Genomic DNA, 21,295 nt, shown 5'->3' with positions numbered 1-21,295 from the left:
GTGAAAATACAAATGGGTTGTAAGGGGGAAATAACTGAAAAGCATCTCGTCTTACATGGACTTGGTTTTTTGGCGTGATTATATAGGGTATTGCATTTAAACTCAGGCCTCTTAGAACGAGTGTGAAGCGGGAATTCAGTCAGTCTAAAAAGTAAAGCACTCAATCTTTCACACTGAACCTGACAACACAGCATCTACACACACATTTTACTTGGGTAAACAACTTCTAACAATCAATTCTCAAACCTCCTTCCTGACACTCACACTCTCTACTTGCCAGTTAGCCATTTCGCTTTTTAAAAAATGCCACCTCAAAACAAGCAGCACCATGTTGCTGACGTGTCCTTCAGCACCAGGCTGACCACCGGGTCTCCTAGAAGGACTCGCCTGATGCATTTGTTTTGAGGATCCTTTGTTCCTCTGCACTATCTGAAGACGAACTTTTAGTCGCATATTATTTCTATAGCTTATCCTCTCTAACTGGTTTTTATGTGGGTGAGGGAAGAAAGCAGGAAAGAAAGTAAATAGTCGGGGCCGGCTCCGTGGCTGGGTGGTTAAGTTCGCGCGCTCTGCTGCGGTGGCCCAGGGTTCGGATCCTGAGTGCGGACATGGCGCTGCTCGTCAGGCCAGGTTGAGGTGGCGTCCCACATCCCACAACTAAAAGGACCTGCAACTAAGATATACAGCTGTGTACAGGGGGGGTTTGGGGAGATAAAGCCGGAGGGGAAAAAAAAAAAAGATTGGCAATGGTTGTTAGCTCAGGTGCCAATCTTTAAAAAAAAAAAAAAAAGATCGGCAACAGTTGTTAGTTCAGGTGCCGACCTTATAAAAAAAAAAAAAGAAAGTAAATAGTTATGAAAAGAATTTTTCTTTATTAAAAATGTCAAATAAAGAACAGCACATAATAAAATGAATGAGTGATTATGCCAAATTTTAACTGCAGAAGCCAATACTTGCATTATCCAAAGAGCAACCTGGAGAAAACGTTAAACTGACACTGGCTTCTTCCTGTCCTCCAGCACCTCCTTCCACTACCTATTAATGCATACTCAGAGAAGGTAAATGAATTCTAATGTTAGCCTAAGCCAAATATAAATGTGGACGCAAATCTAACGCTACTTAAGACAAAAATGGAAGAGGAGGCGGAGGGAGAGACGGGGATGAGTTAGGGGCACATGTCTTATCTAAAGATAAAGATAATTTTGATTTTCTAGTTTACCTATTATAGAATAATGCTGTAATTCTCTGAACATAAATGGTTAAGGATTATTTACTGTTTTGTATTATATGTCACTCAATTCTATTAACCAGACAGGAGATGAAAGGATCCACTAGTTAAAAAAAAAAAAAATAGGGCTGGCCCTGTGGCATAGTGGTTAAGATTGGTGTGTTCCACTTCAGCACCCTGGGTTTGTGAGTTCAGATCCTGAGCCAGACTTGCACCACTCATCAGCCATGCTGTGGCAGCAACCAACAAATAAAGTGCAGGAAGATTGGCACAGATGTTAGCTCAGGGCTAATCTTCCTCAAGCAAAAGAAAGAGGAAGACTGGCAATAGATGTTAGCTCAGGGCTAATCTTCCTCTTCTTGCTTGCGGAAGATTGTCCCTAAGCTAACACTTGTGCCAATCTTCCTCTAATTTCTATGCGGGATGCTGCAACAGCATGGCTTGACGAGTGGTGCACAGGTGCACCCTCAGGATTCGAACCTGTGAACCCTGGGTCACTGAAGTGGAGTACACAAACTTAATCACTATGCCACCAGGCCAGCCTTGACAAAAGTGCTTTTAAAATGTAAAGTGGATTATTATACAATATTAGGGGTTAACATACTCATAAAATTATGGTATTTTTCTATCTGCTTACCTCTGACATATCATGTACCAGCAAGAGAGGAATGCTTATTGTGGTGATGTCATGGGTACAGCAAACCTTGAGTATATTTCGGAGTCCCATAATGGCAGGATCACGAGCAGTGATGTTTCCTGATTTCACATTGTCATCCACACACAGATGGAAAGCAACATGGATTTCTGAGAGATTAGAATGCCGTGTAATGTAAAATTCTCCTGTGAACAACAATACAATCATGATTTTCAAGCGCATAAATCAGATTCATCAACAGCTTTTATAAATAACTATAATGGGCAGTCAGTGTGTTGAACTCGTAGAGGTGTGTCAGGAACCTATAGGATCAGAAAGTAAATATGATTACTACTCCTTAATTCTTGGAAAGGTGATGAAAAACAGAGACAATAGCCAATTTCCCATGAGGTTCACAAATTAGTATGAAGTGACCACCAAGTAGTAAGTAAATCAAATGAACGCTCATCATCTCTATTTTGATATAAGTGCTCAAAATGTCCTGCTTAACTCAAACTTAACATATACAAACAGGTTACTTGATGACCCGCCTTCTCCACACCCTCAATCTGCTCTTCTCCATCTCAATTCACGGGTCACTCTCCATCCAGCTAGTTGTTTGGGAGAGAAACATGGAAGTTGCCCTTAACTACTTTCTTTCTCTCAGTGTCTCCTCCCCAATCCACAATCCAGTTCACCACCAACTATTTTCAGTAATATCTCCAAAAAATATCTCAAATGTGAGCACTCCATTTATAGTGCTATCACCCTGGTTCATTTCATCATCTCACTGAACTCTTTATCACAGCCTCTCAATTAATCGCTCTGCCCCCATTCTTGCCCCTCTACAAACCTATTCCACATTGTAGGCAAAATGATTCAAATATAAATCAGATTACATTACTCCTCTACTTAAAATCTTCCAGCAGGCTCATACTACATTCAAATAAATCCCAAACACTTGACTGAGGTCTGCAAGGCCCATGTGGCCTGGACACTACCTGTCTGTCTGACGTCCTCTTGTCTCACCCTCTGTGCCTCTCTCACCCACAGGCTTTCGTTCAGTTCTTCAACATGCAGAGCTTAGTCCAAATTCAGGGATGCTGGGTGAAAGGCTGTCCCCCAAGGTCCTTGTGTGGCTGACTTTTCATCTATCACATCTCAGCTCAAAGGCCACCTCCTCAGAGAGGCCTGCCTGGACTGCCCCATCTGATACAGGGCTCCCTCACCTCTCGCTCATTCTCTTCCACATTGCTCTGTTTTGTTTCCTTCTCAGCACTGAAATTCTTTTGTTTATTTGCTTATGATATTATCTTAAAGAGACCATTGTTTACATTCCATGACTACAGGGATTTTGTCTATCTTGTTTAATGTCCGATCTCCAGCACACAGAACGGTACCCGGTACAGAGAAGGTACTCAATAAATATTTCTTGAACGAATGCATGCACAAATGATTTAGCCTGAATACAGGAGCACTGTCTATCACATCCTAAAATCGCACTTCCTACAGTCACTTCATTTTCCATGTAGCCACACTAGCCAAGAAAAATCTCATCAGCTTTTATATTCTACAGTTTCTGCCAATATAAATAAATAACACATAAAACATATGAAGAATCTGTTTTCACAAACACATGCGCACCTTCCTGGGGATTTGGCTGTCCTCGAGGAAAGCTCTGCGCTTACAAAGACCGCTCTTCTGTCACTCGTACCCGCTGCACGGCTCCTGCTCACCCTCGCTGCCGAGGCATCAGCTTTGGGTTTTGCTCACATTTACTCATAAGCATAGAGAATATTTAAAAGTACTTACTATACTTTAGCACAATGTTTAACCATCTCTAGTTACCAGGCACATATGTTGAAACCATGGCTGCCACTGACAGGCCCCTGGCAAAGGTCCTTTTTTTTTTTTTAACTTAAACAAGATAAAAGAATTAGATAAGCAGAAAGAGAAACTAAAGAAAGGACAGTGACAGAGATACCAAAATAAACTAGACAAGAAAAAAGCACAGAGAAAATTGTCTCTGGTAAAGAACAGTGGCAGGCAACAAAAGACATCCATTGCTTATCAGAACCCTGGCAGATTATATGAGACAGTACCCTTCTGGGCCCAAGGAAGTGGATTACCTCCTACACTCCCACTGATACTTCAGATGATGGAAGCCGTCACATTAAACGTGGGCTGTGGTCCAGAAGAGACAGGATGACTTAGTGGACAAGTCAGGTGCTCCTAATCCCCAAACTGGCACTGTTTTGTTTGACCTTAGATGACTCAGCTTTTGGCCTCACTTTACCCATTAGTAAAATTGGGATCATGGAGGTGGCAGGAGTAATCAAAATAATATGATATAGTAGAAAAAGGGCTAAATTGGGTATTAAGAAGATGTAGTCTTTAGCACTTATCGGCTCCGAGATCTTGGGCAAATCAATTCAACTTACCGATCTTCTGTTACTTTGCATACGAAATGGGAAAAATAATGCCTGACGGCTTTCCTTAAAAAGTTGTTGTGAGAATTAGATGACATAAACTGTAAATACTTAATGATAAAGCAAACATACTGGTTAAAAAAACAGATAAACAAAGCTGTTTGTCCTTACAACTTAAAAATTTTAAAGTATTTGTGATTTTGGATCTTTTTTATCTTATGTAAACTTCCTGGCTGTAAATTCAGATGCTACCAGCATATCTAACTGAACAGTTTAATGTTCCTTTTCTAATGCAGACTTATGACACATCCTCCTGATTTGGTGTAATAACGAGATACCACCATATAGGCTTTTTCCAAAAACGAGCAAGGAAGGAAATAAATATAGCAATAAAAAGTTAAGTTTAAAAAAATCAGACATCACCTCCAGAATAGATAATAAGATTGGCATATTTTAAGAAAGCCACAAAATATGGATGATGTAAATTATGGATCTATGAAGAGAAATACAATCAATCCTGTCTCAATGAAAGTATTTTTAGATGGAGAGGAGGACAGTTTCCTGTTCCACAAAGTGAGGAAACAGCATGTGGTGATGCCATCCTGCCTCTAACATTATCTACGAAGGTAGGCTATCTGAAGGTGGGAGGACATTCGGAAGCTCGTGACCACAAGCTGACTGACTGGCACTGACAAGAGGAATACCAGAAATGGGAATGCTATTTGCTTACGTGGAATGTGATCTATGTGTAGAAAATTTGGGGAAGGAAATGTGAGGAAACAATCTCAAAGGACAGCAGAAAAATATCAAGAGTATGGCTATTTATGAAACTGTAAAATTTACCATTTAGGTTCAAAGACTTCACATTTATAATGTAAACAAATAGGCCTTCTTTGCTATGCTCTGTCATTGAAACACTACTAAGGATCATTAGAACGAGTTCAATATGGAAGAGGATCAAGAGATTGGATTTCCAGTTGATAAACAACATATACAAGAATAATAAAGGAAATCAAAGAATTGGAAAGCAGGAAAATTTATGGGGAAATAGAAATAAGAAAGATTACACGTCAGATGATCCAGGTTCTTTCTACAAGTTCATTTGTTTACATCTTTACATACTATTGTTCATATTTCAGAGTAAAAATTATTTCTTGGTTCATATCTTAAGAAACTAAGGAACAATGTATAAAAGAGGAGATTTGAAATAGCAAATAATGATAAAACTTATGCATCTATTTGAGCAATTTTTCTTGTCTGGATCTAGGAAAAAGTCAGTACTAGTGTAAGAAGAAAGATTTAAATTGTAGAACATCTGTGAAAGTGTATTATATAGATACAATGCTGTTTCAGATGATATGCTGACAAATGTTTCCTAATGTAGACCATAAGAACTTAGGTTTCAAATTTATGATTTCAGTGTATGTGATCGTAAGGAAATAGTGATTTAGAATAAAATAGTACTTACCAGGTAAAATATTTAAATAGTTTCTATCAGAATTTTTAGTCTTATCATCACTTCCTCCATTTCGGTTTCCAGAATCTATGCATAAGATAACAGAACATGAGAGAACATAACAACATATGAGAACACCTTACTACTACTACTCCCCAAATAATCACAACAGCAGCAAAAATTCACTACGGATCTCTAGGCGCCAGACATTCTGATACATGCTTCACACGGATGGTCTTACTTAATTCTTACAAAACCCCTATACCCAAAACCTTATGAGGTACGTCCTCTCACTATCTTCATTTTACATATGAAGAAACAGAGGCTTACAGAGGTTAATTAACTTAATCAAGGAGGCACAGGTAAGTGGTGGAACCAGGTCTTGAACCCACATACTCCGATTCCAAATCCAACAGCCTTAGGCACATTAGACTTGCCAATACCCTATTTTCCATGTGGGAGGTGCAGGGCACTAAGCTAACTGCACATAAAATAACTTCATTAGATAGCTGTAGTGTGGTCATCTTTATTTCTAGAATGTGAGTCACTGTTGTTGATATAACTTGTTCAGGACTACAAACAAATGGTTAGTAGCACTAGGAATCACTTGATATTCAGCCCATTCCTGAAATTTGTTACTTCTTATCTGATACTATATACAATTTATTTCAAACAGGTATGTGAGACAGTTTCAGATGGAATTTTTTTTTCACATATTCAATAATTTTTCTTTCTCTTTTCAGAAGGCATGATATTACTTAAAGGACAAATGTTCATAAAATAAGATACAGCACAACTGACCATACATTATTATGGCTGAACACAAATTATTTACATACATATTTTTTTTTGAGGAAGATCAGCCCTGAGCTAACTGCTGCCAACAATCCTCCTCTTTTTGCTGAGGAAGACTGGCCCTGAGCTAACATCTGTGCCCATCTTCCTCTACTTTATATGTGGGACGCCTACCACAGCATGACTTGCCCAGGAGTGCCATGTCTGCACCTGGGATCTGAACCGGCAAACCCCGGGCCGCCAAAGCGGAACATGCGCACTTAACCACTGCACCACCGGGCCAGCCCTACACCCATATATTTTTAATAGAAGATGCATCTGAATTTTATAAGAATTCTATCAGAACTCAAAAACGCAGAATGAATATTAGCATCCAAAGTTGCTATATTTAAGAGGCTGTATATTTATTCCAATTAAATACAAAACTACTTTGGAATGGCCTTCAGCATCAGAAAATCACCTGAAAATAGTAAGAAGATCAAATGAGCAAAGTGCAAATACCAAGGGAATATTATGGTTTCAAAAATGTTCTGAATAAAAGTAGCTTAATATTTTTACCTAGTCACTACTTTGATGAATTGATTTATTACTGTACCTTGTAAATACATATATTTTATAAATAAAGAGACAGAATGAGAGAAAGGCATGGAGAGAAGGCTGTGTGTTGCCAGAATCCATATTTAAAGTAATGGTCTGCTTCTCATAGAGTCATGTAATTGACAGGCTTGAATAAATGTCTGATCACAGCACAAAAAACAAAAAACAATAAATAAGGACTCTAATTCTGTTCACAGAGGGTATGAACAAACAGAATCTCTATTAATTAAACAAGAGAGGACAGGTCATAGTCTTTCCCCTTTCCGTGTTTCAATGGTAACATCTTGTCATACTAAGAAGAATGCTATTTTTCATTTTCAAAAAATGTATATAAAATGTGTACAAAAAACAAACCGTTTTTGCAGATAACAAATTGTCTTTCTATCTAAAGATGCTGACATAATAAACACAGTTAGGAAAACAATGGAATGTCTTAGAATAAAGAGGCTCTTGCGTATTCGGATGCAAACGTGTAGAACAAACGTGGGCGTGCAGAGACAAGGAAAAGAGGGAGAAAGCATTTTCACCAACTCTTCTCCAACGACATGGGGGTTCCTCTAAGAAAGCTGTATTTTATAAAACTACTTGTTTCACTGACTCACTTAAACCACAAAATAGTTGCTTGAACAAGAACAAAATAATACGATGATGTACAGACACTGCCTTAACCGTATGTGGTTTAGAAACTTCCTGTCATTTCCTGCACGCTTTCCACCTCTATGCACACTTAGACTGCCCCACCTTCTCCCATACTGTCATGAGCTTAATCTTCATGCTTTTAGTCACTACTCAGAATAATACTAAAGTGTCTGTCATCACATCATTGCTAGTTTGAATGAGGTGGAGGAAGAAGGTGGCAGAAGAATAAGAGGACACACTGGAACTTTCCAAAGGCTCCTTTGTTAGGATACACTTCCATGCCGATTTCCTAATACTCAGCCTGGCTCTGAGTCACATGTAACACACATGGCCACAGCAAAGCCACAGGTACCTGCAGGAGGAATACAAACTGGTAGAGCCGCTGTGGAGAGCCAGTGCTAACACTACCAAAATTGTCCATCTATGTGCCCTTTAACTCAGGAATTTCTCTTGAGAAATCTACTCTATAGATATGCTCACACACACACAATGATATATGTGCAAGGTTACTCATGCATAATTATTTATAATAGGAAAACCCGTGGAACAGATTAAATGCCTATCAATAGAAAGCTGACTAATAATGGGATATCCTGCAATGGACTACTATGCAGAAGTAAAAAGGTACGAGGATACTCTTTAAATACTGATATGAACTGATCTCTAAGATAAATTATTCAGACAGCATTGGCTGCCTCTGGAGTGGGAAATCAGACGGCCCAGGGACGGAGTTATGAAGACTTTCACTGTATGCTCTTCTGTACAGTTTGAATTGTGAATTTTGTGAATGTTTACCTATTTAAGAAATGATTAAAAATAAATAAAACATTTTTTAAAAGCCTACTGAATAAATAAGGAAACTATAGTGAATGCTAATCAAGTTAAGTCTAGATAGCAAATTCTAGCACCAGGAGAAAGGGAAGAATTCTACAATTTACATGGGAGAGAGGGACAGACACCAAGCAAACACATAACAACATCTCTTTGCTTACTACAAAACACAAGAACCAAAAGTACCGTAATGGTTTCTTTTAAACACTGCAGTTGCAAAACATACAAAAAAGACAGTCACAGCACCGGAAACTGTCTTAAAGGTTTGACCAACCACAATTTTAAAACCTGCCACATTTTATTTCCTGGGTGAGCCATCAAGTTTTTATAAGAAATAATAAAATACTGAGTATGTATTCAAACCAGATAAGAGCACATATTGTGATTTCATGCCTGTGATATAATACAAAACATTGGAAAAATAAGAAAAACACAGCTTATATATATTTTTGAATGAAATTATCCTTATATTTAGGTCCTACCTAACAACTGATGGTACCAATTTAATTTATTAAAAAACTACTTTTTAAACTTTCATTTTTCAATTAAAAAATAGCCGAGTTACTCGGTGATTTGAATGTTTTTTTCTAACCTATGCAAAGTCTATGTACAGACAGAAATCTTCTGAAGAAAGACGCCATGAACTTTTTCCATAGCTTTAAAAACATTTTCCACTAAATTTCTTAAACAGAAAGAATGCTTATATTGTGGATAAATATAGAAAAAGCAGTCATTCGAGGACATACTAATTTTTAAAAAGAACAACCAAAAGCAATTCTTGTAACTGACTTCACGCTACTTAAATGGATCAAAGACGGAACATATAAAAAGTGCATATTTTGCACTATATTGACTCTATGATTTCAATGCCCTCTGTAGTAATAATTATGGACATTTTAGAGATAGAGAACTCGGATCAAAAGATCACCAACTTTCCACTGAGTGCCTATTTCAAGTATAACTACAGAATTGAAATTTAAAAACAGTTTTGTTCATGATCTTGAACAAAATCATGCAAAAATGGAAATTAAGAACAGAATTGATGCTTCTAAAGATCTCGAACTTTGTTGCTAATTTCTTTCTTCCACCATTCCATCAATATAACTTTCTATATTTTCATTAGAATGCTTAAGGACAGAACATACTGAAAGTGAAATGTAAAAAAAGATGAGTTTTACTGACCATGTGATTCTTTCAACTTACTCCTGCGCTGGGTTCTAGCATAAAGTACCACCTGCTGGACAACTTCCAGTTGCTCTTCAATCCGGGGAAAATGGAAGTCAGTGCATTCCTGGCAAACTGTGGCAAAATCTAAGGGACCCAAAACATTTACAAATTTCTAAAGGTTAACTTCCAAATATTTAGTATTCACTTATAGACAATGAGATCTAATAGATATAGAATATAAAATTCACAAGTAAGATTTCTTATACTTGTCCTTTCTATAATTATGTCTTACTAAGCTAGGGTATAGCAATTTTGTTTTGATCAGAAACTTAACCTCTCATTCAAGAGAGTGAACAATTAATAGACAAAGAAATTTTAATATAATTCCAAGTCTTCTTTAAATAATATATACTTTGATCATAAGCCAATCCCAAAAAGTGCTACAGAATACAAGAAGGTTCTTATACTTATGAAAGGAAATAAAACACTATTCAAACTTTTGTGGCACCTTTTTAAAATTGACGTATAACTGACATACACAACACACTAGTTTCAGGTATATAACATAATGACTCAGTATTTGTATATATCGCAACAGGAACACCACAATAAGTTTAGTTAACATTAGTCACCATACCTAGTTACCAAAAAATTTTTTTCTTGATGAGAACTTTTCAGATTTACACTCTTAGCAACTTTCAAATATGCAATACAGTTATTAAACTATAGACACCATGCTGTACATCACATCCCCAGGACTTATTTATTTTATAACTGGAAGTTTGTACCTTTTGACCACTCTCACCCGTTCTGCCCACCCACTCCCTGCCTCTGGCAACCAGCAATTTCCTTTCTCTATCTGTGTATCTACGAGCTTGCTTTGTTTTGTCTTTTTTAGATTTCACATGTAAGTGAGATCACACGGTATTTATCTCTGTCTGACACAGTTCACTTAGCAGAATCCCTTCAAGGTCCATCCATATTTACTCCAACTTTTTAAAAATGTTATATATTTCAATACGCTTTATATATTCAAAAATTTAAAAATAATCATAAAAACTGAGTTGTACTAAGAGGGCAGATAGAATTTTACCCAGCACATTTAAGAAATAGATTATTTTACAAAAGAAACAGATAAAAGGACAGATGGATGAACGAAAATTCACTGAGCCAGGATCTGCTTCTAAATTGAAAAATACACTCATCTCTTGATTATTCTTTTTGTTTTACCTTGAAATAGGGACCCTGTAAGAGTATTATTTACAATATAATAGAATTGTAAGAAAAATGAACTCTCCTGCAGCACTCCACCCACCTAAAGCATACAATGAACCTGTAACTGCTGTGGCTGGGTGAGTGTTTGTTTGGTCTACTTGAATACTGGGGTGCCTAAAGTTTTTTTCAGTTTTTCCATAATTCCTTTCTTTGTAAGAATGGTATTAAAAGGAGAAACTTAATGAAATAAGTACATATGGTGTTAACTTACCACTTACCTCTTTTAATTCCACTATATGAATTAATTCGATTATCTACTAGTAAAACCAGGCCACAGAGAGATGTGGAATAAAGTGACAGTGCTGTCTGGAGTCGATGGAGTTTCACACCACTCCGATGATTTCTTTTGTGCTTACAGAAGTCCAGCATATCTGCCCTCAGCAATCTCAAATTATGCATGGTCTTTAACTGGGCTCCTAAGGGGGTAGGAAACAGTCCCAGAAAGATACTTAGACAGCTGCAAAAACATCAAGTATAATAGGCAAGAATCCAGATAAATCTGTGTTCAATTAATTAAAGATGGGCCTGGGAATTTCCCATTTTAATAACTATTAATACTTAATCTTTCTATTAACAACAAATAATATATAAGCTAAAACAGAAAATTTATAGCCAACAAACTACAGGCTTTCTTGGAGCAGGACATAATTTGGAATTAAAAATAACATGTATATTCTCCCCATATGTTAGGAATTTCTCTCTTATAGCGTAAAAAAGTTTCACAAGTTACAATAAATTATGACTGCAAAAAATCAAAACACTTACCTAAGTGAATGGTAAAACTTTCTTCTAACTTTCTCTGTTCCTCATAAATCCTTCCATTTGCTTCTACGGATTCTCTGAACTGGCTTGGCTGAACTTTAATTTCCTCACTGAAATTGATAAATCATCGATATGCTTTTTTGCATGCTTGTCAAGAACTTTTCTTAAAGGAAGGAAAGCTTTATCATGAAAAGAGACAAAACTAAAGAGCTGAAAGTAGCACTTAACTTCCTCCTGAACTCACACTGGTCCACGGTAACAGGCAAGATCAGCAGCACCAGCAGGTTCTAACGTTCCCACTAGCTGTTTCACTCCCGTGTTTCACTGTTATTGTTTTCAGTCATTACAACATCAATTCATATATTATCATTTAATATTTCTTAGTGGCCTAAGAGTGATTAAGTGAAGTGATTAACTTATTACTTTAAAACAACATATTTTTAAAAATGTAATATGCCCCATATCAGGGCTGGCTCCAGGCAAAACTTGAATATAGAGGTAAAGTAACAGAAAAGAGAATTCAAAATTTAAAAGTAAAATAAAAGGAATAATAAAAAAAAGAAGTTCACTTTGATGTAGTATTCACATCCTCTATTTCTTTTTTTTTTACCATTTCCTGTTTTTTTCCCACCAACATTCTCCTCCCATTGAAGGACTTCTCTGCTCCTGCTACACTGCTCTGATGTTTCCTGAAAAGGCTACCATGGAGGGACTATAACCGCATAACTGCTCAGTTCCAGTTTCATGGATGCTGAAGATGATATTAGTCTGTAACAGTCATCCATTCCCCAGACTAAAGTTTGGGGATTAATCTAAATAGCCTCATTAGACTCACTGACTAATTTCATCAGTAAAGATGGCAAATTTAAACCTAAAAATAAGTTTATATTAATAAAATATCCTCATCTTACGATGCAGAAAGCCGCAAGAGAATGTTATTCTCACTCTGATAACAGAAAAAGTCAGGCAATCTACAAAAGCATCATTATTACATCAGAGATTTCATGTAACAAGGCAACCAAGTAAACTAGCTTCTAAAGTGTGACACAACTCTCCGAGGGGAGCCAGGACATACAACTTTCCTTTTTGGCAGAGCATGGTAGAGACAGGTTGCTGTAACGTGAAGGAGCAAGAAGTCAGCTAAAATTTTAAGGAGTTCTTAAAGGTCAAGAACGGGTTAAATTTAGAAGAGCTAGAAGCCCCAGACACAAGAGAAATCTGCATGCACTTGCAAACTCTTGTCCTTTGGTCTCCACCAGTGCTTCCAAGAAAAGACTGGGGCAGGGCAGGAGACAAGAGAGACCCCTTGGTGGCACAGGCAGAAATGCTGTTTTAAGAGAATGTTCCAAGCTCAAGGCCCAGATCCACAGGGCTTGCTCATGACTAAAGATGGACAAAGACGACAGAGACCAGTCTCCCACTCCCAACTATGAGCCTGGCATCAAGTAATAAACAAGAGTCTATTGCTGCGGGTGTAGAGCAAGAGGATAGAAAGAGAACTCATACTGTGGCAAAGACTCGCAAAGACTAGAGAGCTGAGGACGGAGCAGAAAGACCGGGAAAACCCTCTAGAACCCAAAGCCCCGCTCTAAATACAAAGTGGCAGCAGCTTGTTCCCGGAGAAAACCGAGCCTGTGGTATACTGAAAGAACAAAACCCAGACTCAGCTCAACTGCTAGTGACTACGTTTGCATGACCTTCACCTTAATGGCCTGTTCATTTCTGGACATAAGTATTGTTTACCTCAGTCTCTTCTCTTCTAATGCACACAATATCCAGCATTCAGTTAAAAAAAAAAAAGGAGAGAGGAAGACACCCAAAAAGGAAAGGAAAAAAAAATTTAATTAAAATGAAACACTTTCCTCTTTGAAAGACATTATTAAGAAAATGAAAAGACAAGCTACAGGTAAGAGAAAATATTTGTAAAACACATATCTGATGAAGGATTTGTATCCAGAATATATAAAGAATTCTCACAACTCAATAATAAGAAAAAAACAAACGGGAGATACGGATAGAAGATCAGTTCATGAAAAAATGTTCAACATTATTAGTCATCAGGGAAATGCAAAGTAAAATCACAATGAAACCCCACTACAAAGCCCACTAGAATGGCTAAATATCCACACCAAGCGTCAACGAGATGTGGAGCATCTGAAACCCTCATACATCCTCATACACCACCGTTGGTGGTGGGAATGCAAAATGGTACAGCCACTTTGGAAAACAGTCTGGCAATTTCTTATAAAGTTAGACATACACTTAACAAGTGATCCAGCAATCCCACTTGTAGGTATTTACGTCTAGAAATAAAAATCTATGTCTCTACAAAGACCTGTATGTGAATGTTTACATCAGCTTTATTTATAACTGCCAAAATCTAGAAATACCTCAAATGTCCATCATGGAATGAACAGATAAACAAAGAATAACAAAATACTACTGAGCAATTAAAAGGAAAGAACCACTCAAAAACGAAATGACATGAGTCTCAAAGGCATTATGCTACGTGAAAGAAGTAAGAACAAACTGCTATATATATAGTTTGATTCCATTTATATGACATTCTGGAAAAATCAAAACTATAGGGACAGAAACGGACCAGGTTGCCAGGAGCTGGGCAAGGGGAAAGTAGATTAACTATAAAGGTGTAAAGCGAAATGCTATATCTTGATTGCAGTGATGGTTTCATGACTAATTCAGTCTGTCAAAACTCATGAAAATGTAAATCTAAAACAGGTGAATTTCACTTCAGGTAATTTATCCTTCAATAGACTTGACTTTTAAAAACAAAAGCAAAAATAAATGAATAAAAATAGAACACCACTTTTTACCAAGGTCATATAGGAGTTCTATATGTAGTTGTGCTGAAAACTGGTTTCTGCTCCCCAAGGAAACCCATATCAAAAAGGAAAGCAAACTAACAAGTCACAGCAAAAACACTCTCTCCTAAGAATATCTGGCTTTTAAAAGCAGCAGCAGCTGGAGGCCAATATTTACACAATGGAATTGATCTTATAGACTAGATTTCTGAAACTAGAGCAGCAAAGCAAGAGAGAATTTTTGTAGCAAAGGGCTTTCTTGGCTTCCTTAAATCAGTGACTTTCCCCCTTTTTAACCTCAATATGCAGTGTATATTTTACATTCTGGCTCAATACACATTCACCTATAGAAAACTTCATGCATGATGCACTCTGATCTTTTTTCCCTACTCTACTCTACTCTGTTCTGCTCCCTTCATTTTATTGTTCATTTAAAAAGTCTGACTGGGAAGTAAGGCATCTAGAGTGGTCCCTAGCAGACTGCAGCCAGCAGTTTAAGAAACACCATTGTACATTTTGGCATACAGGTGTTCCAAACCCATCTTTCCCCCACCACTCCCTTTTTATTGTGTTCACTATTTTCATCTGAAATGAGGAGCACAGTCAAATATAATAGCATCAAGGATGTTATCCCATTTCTAATCATAAAAAATTGTTTCAGTATTTCCAAGGTGTTGTCTTCGGGAAAACACTAAAACAAATGAAAGATGATAATATTTAGATAAGAGGTGATATAGATATTAGGTAAACAGTTTAATCATAATCCATCCATCTGCCTGTTTGTCCACCCATCCTATAAATATTTACTGAGTAGGTCTTATGTGTCAGTGTCAAGAGGCAGACACTTGGCAAGCATCTGGGTATACAACAGTAGAAAAAACACATGTTTTTTGTCTTCAAGGCAAGACTAGTGAGGGAGACTGACATCATACCAATAAAATGCTGCTTCTAAAAGTTTATAGCATCTACTAACAAATGCTGGAAACAGGATTATTATTCTGTACTGAGTATATTTCCAATTGAATATACTTTTGGATTTGAAAGAAAAAAGAAATTCTCAAATATCTGAGTATACAGCCAGGAAATGACAAGCTCTAGGGCAGTAGGTGAAGCACAATGTATTTAGGCCATGAGGTACCATACAGGTTATGCATTACGGGAAGTCCTCTAGACTATTTTTGTACCTTGTACATACATCTCTTACTGCACATATCACTCTATACAGTATTGTTTTATTTACAGGTCAGTCCCTCTTGCTGGAATACAAGCTCTGCACGGGCAGATATCTTTTTTGTTTTTCTACTTAGAGTACTTGGCTTTTAAGATGCATTCAACCAATGTTTATTTCACTGAATGGAAACCAATTTAAAGAAATCAGAGACGGTACTCAGGGTATTTAGATATACACCTAAGAGATTTACGAGGCTAAGTTCTGGGGGGAAATTACCATTTTAAACCAAGCAATTAACCCCCTTCTCAAAAAATCCACACAATGTCTATAACACAAAAGGTGTTAAAAGAAGGATAAACTTATCTTGAATTTTCATTGATAACTTAAAAATATCTACAACTAAAAAGGTTCAATTTTATAATAAACACCAACTATTACTAACAGTGAGCTTTCATTTAATAAGAACAACAGAAGATTCGTACCTGAGGGAGCTGTTGTTGGGGTTTTTTAGGTCTTGATGAAGTTTTATCACCCACTCCTGATACTCTTGCTTCTGGATGGCAGTTGATTGTTTTAATTCATTTGACCATTTATTTTCTAAGTCCTAAAAAAGGGACGGTACACCAACTGCTTAGTTTTTTTACAAAAGTAAATAAGTAAAAGAAAATGCAACTGCATATATTAAAGTCATTGTACTTCGCTTACTTGCTGGGATTCAAAATGCTGAGCAGCCAGTGAATTTACATCTTGATCTGTCAGGGATTTTCCCAATTCTTGCATCACTTTTTCCATTTCAATACCTTGTCTAAAACATAAATCAGCAGAAGAGACATATTCATTAAATGTTTAAGCTATACGACCACTCCAGACTTACTGAACAATCTCTACAAAGTGAAAATAAAATTTTTATTTTATAGGAATATATCCAGGAATGGCAACTATAATACTTGGAAAGTACCTTAAAGCCCTGGAAATGGAGATGTAGAAATGATAATGTCATACAATATCAATAATGTCATTTGTACAGCTACATTTTGATCTAAATTTAATGCATGGATGAAGGCAGTCAAAATCTGGGTGCTCTTTCAATTTCCATGGCTAATGTTTAAATGCCCAGATCCTTTTTCATCTGCAGATTTCCTCAAAGGTAACACTCTGCAAGTCCAGCTTAAATACATTTTCTATTTATTTGTCCATGAGTTAAAGTGACTCCAAGCTTTGAAAAATTAGTTTATATTCTAACCAGAAGCTGCCCATTAGGTTCTAAGAATCAAACTGGTATTAAGTCACAACGTTCCCTTTACAGAGGAAGATAAAATGCATTGTACATATATACAATATGAAAGTTATGTTTAGTCTTACCTTCATTTACCCAAATAAATAATGTGCGGAAATTAAAAACGGTATTCCCTACAGGAAAAACTAGCCAATGGTGTCAGAAGTTCAGATAATGGTTATGTGCGGGGGGAAATGGGTAGTGACTAGATGGGCGTGAGGGAGCCTTCCGCAGAGCTGGAAAGATTCTATTTTGTGATCTGGGTGATGACTGCATGGGTGTGCTTACTTTGTGAAAATTTATTGAGCTGTACATCTGCCGTTTGTTGCCTGTTCTGTGTATATATTTATTTTTAACTGAGGAAGATTCACCCCGAGCTAACATCTGTTGCCAATCTTCCTCCTTTTTTGCTGAGGAAGATCAGCCCTTAGCTAATATCTGTGCCAATCTTCCCCCACTTTACACGTGGGTCGCCATCACAGCATGGCTGAGGAATGGTGCAGGTCCTTGCCCAGGATCCGGACGCACGAACCCAGACCACTGAAGCACAGCGTGCTGAACCCAACCACTACGCCATGGGGCCAGCCCCGTATGTATATTTTAACAAATAAGTTCACTTAAATTAGATTCAAATTAATTTAATTTCAAATTTCAAATTAAAAAATTATCTTCTAATACAAATGCTTAAAAAAAGTTTCTTCTAAAACATATTTCAAACAAACTTGGAAAGAATGAAACAAAGACATGAACTAAAAGGATTTTGCTATCATTCTATTTAAGTCAATTGCTCTTAAAAGAGAATTTATACGTATTTATAACAACTGATTAAGATGCTTAAACGTTTATGATAAATGAAATATTCATATGTTATACATTTATATATTTCTATATATATCTTCTACCATTAAATATTTAATACCATTTAGTCTCCACTTATTTCTAATGCAGTTGACCCTATTAACATTTAATAACTACTAGAGGTCAGGTGAAGATTATACCTGCAAGTTAAATTGTTTTTTTTAAAACAGAAATAACTGCTAAACATTTATAAATACAGATATATTAATATTTTACATTACACATGTTCCCTCTAGTGGATAAAAAGTATCATTGCCATTTTTAAGTTTAAAGAAGTATCTTGAATCTGGTTTGCTAAAAGAAACAAATTTCCAGAACAATAAGAGAACACTCATGTCCAGATATGGAATTTTCTGGGAGGTGTGGTGAGTAGGCAGCAAAGCGGGCCACAGCTAGGGCAGCCTACCAGCCGAAGGAAAGTGCTAGTGACAGCTACTGAGATGGACCCCAGCGAGAACTTCTACATACAGTCATGCACTGCATAACGACGTCTCAGTCAAGTCGGACCACATATGTGAGGGTGGTCCCACGAGATTAGTACCATACAGCCTGCGTGTGCAGCAGGCTATACCATCTGGGTTTGTGTAAGTACAGGCTACAATGTTCGCACAATGACGAAATCACCTAATGACACATTTCTCAGTGTATCCCCGTTGGTAAGTGATGCAGGACTGTACCTATGGGGCAGAATGAGTGTAGTCCCAGAAAACCTGAGATCCAAGAAGAGATTCAGAAAAAGTTGAAGGTTCTATTATTTGAAGCCCTGGTCGGAAAAATCAACCAAATTAAGTTTAACAGAAGGTAACTAATTAGTATTAGTAATTATGCTTTTATATATTTGTAAGAATCTAATTTGTACTTCATTACTTTAAAAATACATTCACAATTTTACTGGCTACATAACAAAGAACTAGAAAAAATCAAATTCTCGTCCCCCGCAGGGACACAGCTTCAGCTATGCACCTGGGGGCAGCTACCGATACCACAGGTATTCCACCTAGAAAGGCATAAAGTGCCTCAACATAGTCAACCAGCAAACCCAAAACTATAAAGGTGACAATGTCTCTAAACATCATGTTCTTTTTGACACACAGACAGTTCTAATGTGTTACTGGCTATGAGAATAAAAGGTCCAGAAGAGTGGAATTATCATGAAAATTTACAAATCTGCACAATTTCATAAAAATGCTGATCTGGTACACAAAACAGAGTATCCTTCAGGAAAAAATGATGAAACCCATTTGCTTATGATTTTTGTGTTTTAAGTTTTCTTAACTATGACAGCCCTCAAAGTAACAGATTATTCTCATTTTCTAGCCCTGGTGTTTTCTAATGTGAAGCTAATGACAGCCAAGAGTGAACCAGTACATCATTCTAAATTTAGCTCTTTGGGACTGATTATTAAATCAGTCAGAAAAAATAAATGCAACTTGGTCCTAATATACTTCCACAATCAAAGAAATTTTATGTCAGCAACACTAAAAAAATTATCTTAATGCCATGTACACCTAAATTCTTAAGTAAATGTTTTTAAGGTAATAAATGTTCTTAGATTCTGCTAGATACAATGGATTATCTAGAAGGAGACACATATCCTGAATTATTACTACAATTTACAGAATTACTAGAAAGTAGTCCGGAAAGTCACACTTTAAAATAAATAATGCTAACAATTTTTTACTTCCTCTTAAGGAAAAAAAGAATCATAAAATCATTGTTTGCATATTGTATTAAGTAATCCACACAGAAGGAATCAAATCTAATTAAAATTTCTGGGAATAACAGTGTTATTTTTTTCCTCCTGTCCAGTAGGCTTACCAAAGGAACTGAGAGCGCCCCTGGAATGAGCAACAGCAGGGTTTTAAACAGGTTCTGAATAGGGAGACAGCACGGTACAGTGGCTAAGAGCTTTGGAGTCAGACTTCCTGGTTTCAAACTCCAGCTTGTCCTTAGACAAGTTACTTAAGGTATTTAAGCCTCTGTTTCCTCTTCTGTAAAATGGGGATAATCATAGTGGGTTGTAAAGAGGATCAAATGAGACAGGGCATCTGTTACGGACTGCATGTTAGTGTTCCTCAAAATTCCTATGTTGAAACTCCAACCCCCCACGTCATGGTGTTTAGAGGTGGGCCTTTGGGAGGTAATTAGGTTTAGATGAGCTCATGAGGCGCGAGCCCTCATGATGGAATTAGTGCCTAGAGGAAGAGATGCTCGAGCTCTCCTAGGAGACACGCGCCAGGAGCAGGCACTGAGGGAAAGCCATATGAGCATGCACCCAGAAGGCACTGTCTACCAGCCAGGCAGCAAGTCCTCAGCACACACCGAATCTGCAGGCCCCTGGATGTTGGACTACCCAGCCTCCAGCACTATGAGAAATAAATTTCTGCTGTTTAAGCCACCCAGTCTATAGTATTTTGTTATAGCTGCCCAAGCTGACTAAGACAGCATCCAAAGCCCTTTGTCGCACAGCGCCTGGAACAAAGCAAACCCGCCACCGAAGTGAGCAACTCCTCTTATTAGAAAGAAGGATACATAATGTGACTGTAATTTGTTTAGGTCAATCACTTGAGAAGTTCTATACACCTCTGAGGACCTCACCTTCCCAGCTGAAATGACAACTTGAAACACATAAGAAAATTAATTTCTAATATTAAAGAATTTCTACTATATTAATATTAAAGAATTTCTATTTTATTCTTCATTTTATAAAGAAATGAAAACAAGCTGTTCTGCATGCCATCATATTTGACAATGTAACATTTAATTATGATAATGCAAGAAATTTGACATACCTCTCCCGTAATTTCTTCAGCTCCACATCTCTTTCGCCAATCAGTTCTGAGATGCTAACAAAGTAGTTATGTTCCAAATTTAGGAGAGTTTCCGAGGCAGGAGAATGGATTAGGTCATGGTACACATCTGCGAAGTCTTCATCCCAGCTGGGCTCTTCAGGCCTCGCGTGCTCTAAGGTAGTCTACAAGAGGATTCAGAGCCATTCTTAAAGCGCCATACAGTATTTTTACCCGACACACTACTAGAAAGGTATGTACATTATATTCCATTTTTGTACATCAGACAAGGACAGCAAGACCCTCTACTTACATATGTGTAGATATGTTAGACAGAATTATCTGAGTACGCAAAAAAAAACGGAAAGATATAAACTAAGTTGTTAATACAGGTTACCCTGAGGCAGGGATAAGGGGAAGGTGCTAAGGTGGAGGAAGGGAGAGAAAGTGTCCACAATGAAACAAATGTAAGTATGCTATGAGCCCATCTCTGTAACATCACACACACTCACACAGACAGAGGGTGATCACAAACGTTAAGCATGCTATGAGCCCATCTCTGTAAC

At 37.2% G+C, this 21,295-nt stretch overlaps 1 protein-coding gene across 4 annotated transcripts in view; it reads right to left on the bottom strand.

The window, feature by feature from the left end:
- C1H12orf4 (chromosome 1 C12orf4 homolog) overlaps positions 1–21,295 on the bottom strand; it is a 45,291-nt gene that overhangs the window by 13,756 nt on the left and 10,240 nt on the right. For all 4 annotated transcript variants that reach the window (XM_046664833.1, XM_046664826.1, XM_046664817.1 and 1 more), the window contains 8 exons: positions 20,733–20,914; positions 16,512–16,611; positions 16,289–16,410; positions 11,817–11,923; positions 11,270–11,467; positions 9,792–9,920; positions 5,760–5,834; positions 1,866–2,068 (listed from right to left, as the gene is read on the bottom strand). In XM_046664833.1, the coding sequence (XP_046520789.1) occupies positions 1,866–2,068; positions 5,760–5,834; positions 9,792–9,920; positions 11,270–11,467; positions 11,817–11,923; positions 16,289–16,410; positions 16,512–16,611; positions 20,733–20,914 (1,116 nt within the window). The remainder of the gene's footprint in view (positions 1–1,865; positions 2,069–5,759; positions 5,835–9,791; positions 9,921–11,269; positions 11,468–11,816; positions 11,924–16,288; positions 16,411–16,511; positions 16,612–20,732; positions 20,915–21,295) is intronic.

Source organism: Equus quagga, chromosome 1, assembly GCF_021613505.1.
Source record: "Equus quagga isolate Etosha38 chromosome 1, UCLA_HA_Equagga_1.0, whole genome shotgun sequence".
Classification (NCBI taxonomy): Eukaryota; Metazoa; Chordata; class Mammalia; order Perissodactyla; family Equidae; genus Equus; species Equus quagga.
This window is presented reverse-complemented; position numbering and strand designations above follow the sequence as displayed.